Source organism: Epinephelus fuscoguttatus, linkage group LG7, assembly GCF_011397635.1.
Source record: "Epinephelus fuscoguttatus linkage group LG7, E.fuscoguttatus.final_Chr_v1".
In the NCBI taxonomy this organism is placed as follows: domain Eukaryota; kingdom Metazoa; phylum Chordata; class Actinopteri; order Perciformes; family Serranidae; genus Epinephelus; species Epinephelus fuscoguttatus.
Genome location: NC_064758.1, coordinates 45,612,715 through 45,623,082, shown reverse-complemented (window position 1 = coordinate 45,623,082; position 10,368 = coordinate 45,612,715). Strand labels below are relative to the sequence as shown.

The following is a 10,368-nucleotide window of genomic DNA, read 5'->3' as shown; positions in this document are numbered from 1 at the left end:
GTGTGTAATATGATGTTAATTCACTACAGAAGCATTCTCGGAACCCATCAGCTGTATCGCCGTCTGACTTGCGGCAGACGGCGATACAGCCGATGGGGGCAGATTTTTTGGCATTCCAGTTTGATTTGGGCGGAGGAGGCGAATTTCCGTTTGCGACTTCCGTTTATATATAAGTAAATATGCTGAACCATTGCGATGGATTCAGGGTTTGCAGTGACGGCAATTATGTTCCACCTCGTTAGTTCACCGTACAGTCCGTTTAACCTGGCAACAACTGCAGCCGGCTCAAACGTGATTGGTTAATATCACGCAGACTACAAACAGCCTACAACTGGAAACCAGGGCTCTTCCGCTCTTCTTCCGGAGGCAAGATCTCCGGGGTTTGCCTACAGACTCTACATTCACTGAATGTAGAGTCTGTATATAGAGACTAATACAGAAGAGACTTGATGATGATCACTGACATCAGGTGGGATAAAGTAGATATATCCATATCTGTTATCGGTCAAATGAGTTGCTACATATCGGCATATTGGATGGCAGCAGAAAATCCAAAATCATGCATCCCCACAAGAAACAATTACGTAATAACGTCAGACATGTTTACAAACATATTTTAAACAACAGCCAAAACAACATATATGCAAACCTTTCAGTTAATTCCAAACCTCTTCCAGGCCTGAAATCACTTTTACTTTCTCGTAACTTTCAGTAATTTCATGACTGTGTGAACTCTGACACTGTTTTCCTCCTGAATACTGTTGGCTCACCTGACCTCAGAGGCCAGAGGATTATAACATCTGAACGGAGCGTTCACACACATCATGAGACTTCGTTTAACTTTTGGGAGACGACGTCTCACGTTTATTATCGTGGTGTCTGAACATGAAACCAACAAGACACACAATCAGCTCACAGACATGTTGAACTTCCTGTAACTCACCGTGTGTTACAGCACACAGGTACTCATGACGTCACATCACTGATTATTGATCACTGATCACAGTGTGACGCTCCATCAGGTCACATCAGACCGGGACTGCACCTCCCATGATGCACTGCTGCCACCTGCTGCCTGAGTGACGTCATGATATTAATGCTCAGAGCTTTAATGAGCTTCAGTTTTTATCTCATTAAACTCTGGTTTGTTTTTAGTAAATATTATTTAAATGACGTCATTCATATTAAATCGTTTCATGCATACAGTTTGAACAAATCGTGACCTCTCGGTGACCTCTGACCTGCTCAAAATCTGGCTCTCTGATTGGCTGAGCAGACTGACAGGTGAAGATGGCGGCTCAGGTGTACGCCGTGCTGCTGCTGCTGCTGCTGCTCGGACCCTCGGCGGGTCCGGGTCTCTCCTCCTCCGATCCCAGTCCGGACTCTGAACGCGGCAGGATGCAGCTGCGGCGCGTGCAGGGCCTTGCCGCTCAGCCCAGGTACGGAGGATGTTGGGCGCGAGCTCTGGAGCACCTAGACACGCGCTGCAGGGACATGACGTCAGAGAGCCAGAGCCGGATCGCGCTGAGCTTCACCTTCTGTCACCTGAGCAGGTAAATCAGTCACAGCGAGGAGCTGATGAGCTGCTTCATGTGTACACAGAGGACACGGGAGTACTCATGAGGAGTGTTGTACTCGAGTATTTCTCTGTGCGTGTGTGTCAGTGTGCGGCCCTCTGAGTGCTTTTCCTTTGGATACATAGTTCTTGCAGACATTTGTTTATCCTGCTGGTGTTTGAGCGGGTTTCCAGTGACGTGTTACTGCAGTTAATGATCAGCTCCTCACCGAACACCACGTGACCTTTCAGGTTATTGATTTCCGTAATGGGTAATAATCATCGTAACAATTATTGATTCATTACACACACTAAATAAGTTTACCATCAACTTAATTTTATTTCACTGAAAACGGTCAAATCCAGTTTTAAACATCAGAAGCATGTTTAATATTAATGTTAAATTATGATTAGTCAGAAAAACGTGTTGAAGACCTGGTTACGGTTACCGCACTGATGACGTCATGACTTTGACAGGTAGAAGGAAAGAAACAGTTTGAACTAAATCTGAATTCAGATGAAAATTTTATTAAATTAAAAACAGAATCTTGTTTTTAATCATGAATTAATGATTTCTGATTATTTCTATAAAAAAATCAAAGAAAAAAGAGAAAATCTCTCCTGTGTGTGTGTGTGTGTGTGTGTGTGTGTGTGTGTGTGTGTGTGTATGTGTGTGTCTGTCTGTCAGCTCAGGCAGAGATTTCCCATCATGCCCTGAGGGGTCAGAGGTCAGCAGGTGTACAGGTGCGATGGACGCTGTGGCCTTTAACACCTACACAGAGTTCTTCACCCACACACACTCCATCTGTCACTTCCTGCAGTCTGACGCCTGGCAGGGCCGAGCTGAGGACACCATGCACAGGTGCGACACACACAGGTAGCACCTGGACAGGTAACACACACACAGGATATACAGGTAACAGGTGTGTGTGTGTGTGTGTGTGTGTGTGTGTGTGTGTGTCAGGTTAACAGAGAGTTCAGCAGGTGTAGCTGAGCAGCTTCAGTCCACCAGGCAGATGGCTGAGGACCTGATTGATGCCCAGACCGCTGCCTTACAGGCACAGCAGGAGATCCTGAACAATGGAGAGGAGCTGAGAGTCACCCTGAGAGACTCCACCCAGGGTAAACCAACAAGATGACAGACAGCCTGAGGTACATTACTCTGGGTATGACACACACAGAGACACATAACCTTAGAGTCTGTCTGTCTGTCTGTCTGTCTGTCCCTCTCCACCCGTCTGTCAGGTCTGCGGTCGGTGTTCTCGGAGCTCAGCAGTGTCTCCAGGGAGCAGCAGGTGGCGCTGTCCGAACTCTTCAACAGAGTTTCCTTCCTGCAGAGTTTCCTGCTGATGGAGGCTCACAGTCTGAGCTCCTGCTGCTACAACGCTGCTGCTCTCTGCACCGCCTTCCTCATCACCTCCACCCAGCGCTCCTCCAGAGCCAGGTAACTCCTCCTCCTCACCTCCTCCCTCAGCCAGGTAACTCCTCCTCATAGGGAACTGGGCTGTCAGTCTTTGAGTCACTTAATTATTTAGTTTTGTGCTTAATGTGTGTGTGTGTGTGTGTGTGTGTGTTTAGGCTGGTGTTGTTGAGTTTGGTGTGTTTAAACTTCTATCTGGAGAGGAAGATCTACCACTTTGTGATAAACTCTGATCATCCTGAACACAAACACATGGTCAGTATGTTACACCTGACACACTCTACACCTGACACACACTCTACACCTGACACACATTCTACACCTGACACACTCTCTACACCTGACACACTCTCTACACCTGACACACTCTACACCTGACACACTCTCTACACCTGACACACTCTCTACACCTGACACACTCTACACCTGACACACTCTACACCTGACACACTCTCTACACCTGACACACACTCTACACCTGACACACTCTCTACACCTGACACACTCTCTACACCTGACACACTCTACACCTGACACACTCTCTACACCTGACACACTCTACACCTGACACACTCTACACCTGACACACTCTCTACACCTGACACACACTCTACACCTGACACACTCTACACCTGACACACTCTCTACACCTGACACACTCTACACCTGACACACACTCTACACCTGACACACACTCTACACCTGACACACTCTACACCTGACACACACTCTACACCTGACACACTCTACACCTGACACACATTCTACACCTGACACACACTCTACACCTGACACACACTCTACACCTGACACACACTCTACACCTGACACACTCTACACCTGACACACATTCTGCACCTGACACACTCTCTACACCTGACACACTCTACACCTGACACACTCTACACCTGACACACTCTCTACACCTGACACACTCTACACCTGACACACACTCTACACCTGACACACACTCTACACCTGACACACATTCTGCACCTGACACACACTCTACACCTGACACACATTCTGCACCTGACACACACTCTACACCTGACACACATTCTGCACCTGACACACATTCTGCACCTGACACACTCTACACCTGACACACTCTACACCTGACACACACTCTACACCTGACACACTCTCTACACCTGACACACACTCTACACCTGACACACTCTACACCTGACACACTCTCTACACCTGACACACTCTACACCTGACACACACTCTACACCTGACACACATTCTGCACCTGACACACTCTCTACACCTGACACACTCTACACCTGACACACATTCTACACCTGACACACTCTCTGCACCTGACACACACTCTACACCTGACACACATTCTACACCTGACACACATTCTACACCTGACACACTCTCTACACCTGACACACATTCTGCACCTGACACACACTCTACACCTGACACACACTCTACACCTGACACACATTCTGCACCTGACACACACTCTACACCTGACACACTCTCTACACCTGACACACACTCTACACCTGACACACACTCTACACCTGACACACATTCTGCACCTGACACACACTCTGCACCTGACACACTCTCTACACCTGACACACATTCTGCACCTGACACACACTCTACACCTGACACACATTCTGCACCTGACACACACTCTACACCTGACACACTCTCTACACCTGACACACATTCTGCACCTGACACACTCTCTACACCTGACACACTCTCTACACCTGACACACATTCTGCACCTGACACACTCTCTACACCTGACACACATTCTGCACCTGACACACACTCTACACCTGACACACACTCTACACCTGACACACATTCTGCACCTGACACACACTCTACACCTGACACACATTCTGCACCTGACACACTCTCTACACCTGACACACATTCTACACCTGACACACTCTCTACACCTGACACACATTCTACACCTGACACACTCTCTACACCTGACACACATTCTGCACCTGACACACTCTCTACACCTGACACACTCTCTGCACCTGACACACTCTCTACACCTGACACACATTCTGCACCTGACACACTCTCTACACCTGACACACTCTCTACACCTGACACACACTCTACACCTGACACACATTCTGCACCTGACACACACTCTACACCTGACACACTCTCTACACCTGACACACTCTCTACACCTGACACACTCTCTACACCTGACACACATTCTACACCTGACACACACTCTACACCTGACACACTCTCTACACCTGACACACATTCTGCACCTGACACACTCTCTACACCTGACACACTCTCTGCACCTGACACTCTCTACACCTGACACACATTCTACACCTGACACACTCTCTACACCTGACACACATTCTGCACCTGACACACTCTCTACACCTGACACACTCTCTACACCTGACACACATTCTACACCTGACACACATTCTACACCTGACACACTCTCTACACCTGACACACTCTCTACACCTGACACACATTCTGCACCTGACACACTCTCTACACCTGACACACATTCTGCACCTGACACACATTCTGCACCTGACACACTCTCTACACCTGACACACATTCTACACCTGACACACTCTCTACACCTGACACACATTCTACACCTGACACACTCTCTACACCTGACACACTCTCTACACCTGACACTCTCTACACCTGACACACATTCCTGACACACATTCTACACCTGACACACTCTCTACACCTGACACATTCTGCACCTGACACTCTCTACACCTGACACACTCTCACACCTGACACACTCTTCACCTGACACACACTCTACACCTGACACACTCTCTACACCTGACACACTCTACACCTGACACACTCTCTACACCTGACACACACTCTACACCTGACACACATTCTACACCTGACACACTCTCTGCACCTGACACACTCTCTGCACCTGACACACACTCTACACCTGACACACTCTACACCTGACACACATTCTACACCTGACACACTCTCTACACCTGACACACACTCTACACCTGACACACATTCTACACCTGACACACATTCTACACCTGACACACTCTCTACACCTGACACACTCTCTACACCTGACACACATTCTACACCTGACACACTCTCTACACCTGACACACTCTCTACACCTGACACACACTCTACACCTGACACACTCTCTGCACCTGACACACATTCTACACCTGACACACACTCTACACCTGACACACTCTCTGCACCTGACACACATTCTGCACCTGACACACATTCTGCACCTGACACACTCTCTGCACCTGACACACTCTCTACACCTGACACACATTCTGCACCTGACACACATTCTGCACCTGACACACTCTACACCTGACACACTCTCTACACCTGACACACATTCTACACCTGACACACACTCTACACCTGACACACTCTCTACACCTGACACACATTCTACACCTGACACACTCTACACCTGACACACACTCTACACCTGACACACTCTCTACACCTGACACACATTCTGCACCTGACACACTCTCTACACCTGACACACTCTCTACACCTGACACACTCTCTGCACCTGACACACATTCTGCACCTGACACACATTCTGCACCTGACACACATTCTACACCTGACACACATTCTACACCTGACACACATTCTACACCTGACACACACTCTACACCTGACACACTCTACACCTGACACACACTCTACACCTGACACACACTCTACACCTGACACACATTCTACACCTGACACACTCTCTGCACCTGACACACACTCTACACCTGACACACATTCTACACCTGACACACACTCTACACCTGACACACATTCTACACCTGACACACATTCTACACCTGACACACTCTCTACACCTGACACACTCTACACCTGACACACATTCTACACCTGACACACATTCTGCACCTGACACACACTCTACACCTGACACACATTCTACACCTGACACACATTCTACACCTGACACACATTCTACACCTGACACACTCTCTGCACCTGACACACACTCTACACCTGACACACATTCTACACCTGACACACACTCTACACCTGACACACTCTCTACACCTGACACACTCTCTGCACCTGACACACATTCTACACCTGACACACACTCTACACCTGACACACTCTCTGCACCTGACACACATTCTGCACCTGACACACTCTCTGCACCTGACACACTCTCTACACCTGACACACATTCTGCACCTGACACACATTCTGCACCTGACACACTCTCTACACCTGACACACTCTCTGCACCTGACACTCTCTACACCTGACACACATTCTACACCTGACACACTCTCTGCACCTGACACACACTCTACACCTGACACACATTCTGCACCTGACACACTCTCTACACCTGACACACATTCTGCACCTGACACACATTCTACACCTGACACACATTCTGCACCTGACACACACTCTACACCTGACACACTCTCTACACCTGACACACACTCTACCCTCTTTGCTCAAGTGTTTGTCAATACAAATCTGTGCTTTTCATTAGTGTCCGAGCCCCATTTTAACATCACATTTTGCATCCCCATGTGCACTGCAGTGCCAATAAGCTAGCATAGCACCAGCTAACTAGCTACATAACACAATACCACAGCTAGAAACCAACATGTATGATTGGTTGGAGCTTCACTGTGTTATTAGAGCCCTAAAAAAGTCAAATTTGTAGCGTATTATGCCCGACGAGTCAGTTTGTAGCTTCATTTAAAAATGACTTGTAGCCTGTTGATGTGTCACCTGTAGTGTGATCACAGCTTCACACCTGTCAGGTGAGCTTATGAAGTGTCCTGCAGTCACTGTGTGTCGTTATAACCTGTGACCTGTGTGTGTGTGTGTGTGTGTGTGTGTGTGTGTGTGTGTGTGTGTGTGTGTGCAGGAGCTGGTCAGTGGGTATGTGAGTGTGTTGCGGCGCTTCATGGTGTGTGTTGGAGTGTGTGTCCTGCTGTGTGTGTGTGTTAGGTACAGAGACCCCCTGCAGCAGAGTCTGCAGGTGCTGCAGCAGCTCAGAGAGACACAGAGGAGCCTGCAGGAGGCGCTGCAGCACGCAGGTGAGTCCAAATCAACACAGACACTTCAACACAGTGTGAGCACAGCAGCACCTGGTGGACAGTAGAGGAACTGCAGCTCTCATTGAGTCTGTCTGTCTGTCCGCAGAGTGTCTGGGGAATCAACCGAAGAATCAGCCGCCACTGAAGGTGAGAACAGAAGTGATGTCACAGAGCAGAGAGGTTACTTCCTGTAACATCAGCCTGACCAATCACATCTCTTCCAGAGGAGGTCAGAGGGCAGCAGAAGAGAGGAGGCGCTAAGGAGGAGGGAGGAGATCAAAAGAGGAGAAAAAGAAGTGGAGGAGGAGGAGGAGGAGTGCAGCACACTGGTGTCTCCGCCCACAGACGACTCACACCTGTCTCACCTCACACACATCGGTCGGTACCTGTCTCACCTCTGTGTCCACACACTGTCAGCCATGTTGGCGTGAACATAGTGAGTGTGTTTGTCCTGCAGGTTGGAGCACCGACAGTTTTCTCAGCAGCACAGTGAACAGCTCCGCAGCTGACGTCACCCAGAAGCCGTATGTTACCCACAATGCCTCAGTGCTCAGTCCCACGACCCAGAAGGCCTCAGTGAGTCCAGGCAGGCGTCCTCGTCGCTCCTCTTCCTCCCGCCTCCCGTCCACCTCCTCCTCCTCCCCTCTGGTCTACAGCATCCTGGTGGAGGATAAACAGGTACCTCTGATCTGATTATTGATTACTGATGATGTCAAACAGCGACACTGCGCTTCACTGTTAATGTGTTCAGCTCTGACATCACAGTGATGGGCGGGGCTTCAGAGATGTCTGACACGTATCACATCACAGTGTGTCATTTTAAACAATCAGACCTTTTATTATACAGATCTTCTTAGCGTCACCGTGGTAACCACAGGTGTCACCAATCAGGACTTAAATCTGGAGAAAAAGAGATGTAATGTCTTCATGACCTCTGACCTCTGCTCTTCTCTTCTGTCCTGTGTTTATCCTCATCTTCCTGATTGGTCAGCCTCGTTACAGCCTGAGGAGCCGACGCTCAGAGACTCACTGAAGGAACGTCACACTTTGTTCTTTCTCTTTTGTAAATTTTAAACAGATGTTTTTTCTGAATTTAAATAAAAACTGAATTTTAGATTTTGAACAGACACGTGTGAAACTGGTGTTCAGACACGAGACAAATTTAATTGAGTGGAAGCTGCAGCTTCAGTTAGAGAAGACGACATCATCTCATCTCAGTGATAATGCACAGAAATATTTAACCCTTAAAGATCGCCTGCAGCAGGTGAGTGATAGAAACACTTAAGTTTTGTTACTGAAGGAATGATGAGATGTAAAAGTTATATCATCTTTACTGTGTCTGTGAGAGAGGACAGTTACACTCTGAGTCTGATATTATAACAATAATAATGATAATAATCACTGCAGGTGTTTAGTACAAACCTTTGTCTTCAATGAGTCAAAATGAACTTGAACAGAAGAGAACTGAAGAAAAAGAGTTAAGTCCAAGGAACTTTATTACCATTTGCAGTATTTTATTTGGTGGCGTGGCTCTGTTCTGGGGCCTCTCTGCCCTTCCATGTGCCTACATGGAAAGCCTAAGACAGAGCAGCCGCAAAGATCTCACGAGAACAGAGCAGAGCAGAGCAGAGCAGAGCAGCAAAGACAAACAGAAATGACATTGATAAGTCAGACACAGCATGAAAAGGAGGAGCTGGGGTGGAGACAGGGTGCGAAGCAGCAACAGTAGGCAGGCCAGAGCAGTTTAAATAGGGCGCCCTGAATGAGACTTGCCAGTTGACCTATGGCTAAGCCCCGCCCTCAAACACAGTGAGCCAATCACAGTGCGTATAGCCATTCCCACACACTGGGACATTCTCTGCCTGGACGTCCATTGAAATGCATTACAGAAAGTCAGTTTGTTGGGTTTTATGAGCTTTTTCAGAGATTTGAAGTTTAAAAATGGTCAAACGGTGTGCATGGGGTACATGCAACTCTGACACAAGGTATCCTGAGAGGCTGGGCGACCAGGTGTATTTTTACACTTTAAACCACATCTCAAGCGAGAAAAGTGTCTCCTTTGGATAAAGTTGTGTGGTAACGTTAGACCACAACATCAACTCAACGTGAATAAGATTAACAATGATGTCTACATCTGTTCTAAGGTAAGTCAACATTGTGTTTGAGGCAACATATTGTCACTTTGCTGGAAAGAAATATAAAGTTATCTTTAACATCTCTAGCTAACGTTAGCTAAAGTTAGCCTAACGTTAGCTCCTAGCTGCGTTGTTCA

At 47.8% G+C, this 10,368-nt stretch overlaps 1 protein-coding gene across 1 annotated transcript; it reads left to right on the top strand.

Moving 5' to 3' along the window:
- Positions 1-130: 130 nt before the first annotated feature.
- LOC125891670 (uncharacterized) lies at positions 131-9,172 on the top strand. The gene is made up of 10 exons (XM_049581082.1): positions 131-1,553; positions 2,244-2,417; positions 2,520-2,677; positions 2,801-2,999; positions 3,134-3,230; positions 7,925-8,096; positions 8,203-8,243; positions 8,321-8,474; positions 8,554-8,774; positions 9,088-9,172. Exons 1-10 carry the CDS (start codon positions 1,291-1,293, stop codon positions 9,127-9,129), a joined length of 1,521 nt encoding a protein of 506 aa, XP_049437039.1. The 5' UTR covers positions 131-1,290; the 3' UTR covers positions 9,130-9,172.
- The last annotated feature ends 1,196 nt before the right edge of the window (positions 9,173-10,368 follow it).

Coding starts and splice junctions, on each gene's coding strand:
- LOC125891670 (XM_049581082.1), top strand. CDS start 1,291: ATGGCGGCTCAGGTGTACGCCGTGCTGCTGCTGCTGCTGCTGCTCGGA. Junction 2,418..2,519: donor GCTGAGGACACCATGCACAG/GTGCGACACACA, acceptor TGTGTGTGTCAG/GTTAACAGAGAGTTCAGCAG. Junction 8,475..8,553: donor GTCTCACCTCACACACATCG/GTCGGTACCTGT, acceptor TTTGTCCTGCAG/GTTGGAGCACCGACAGTTTT.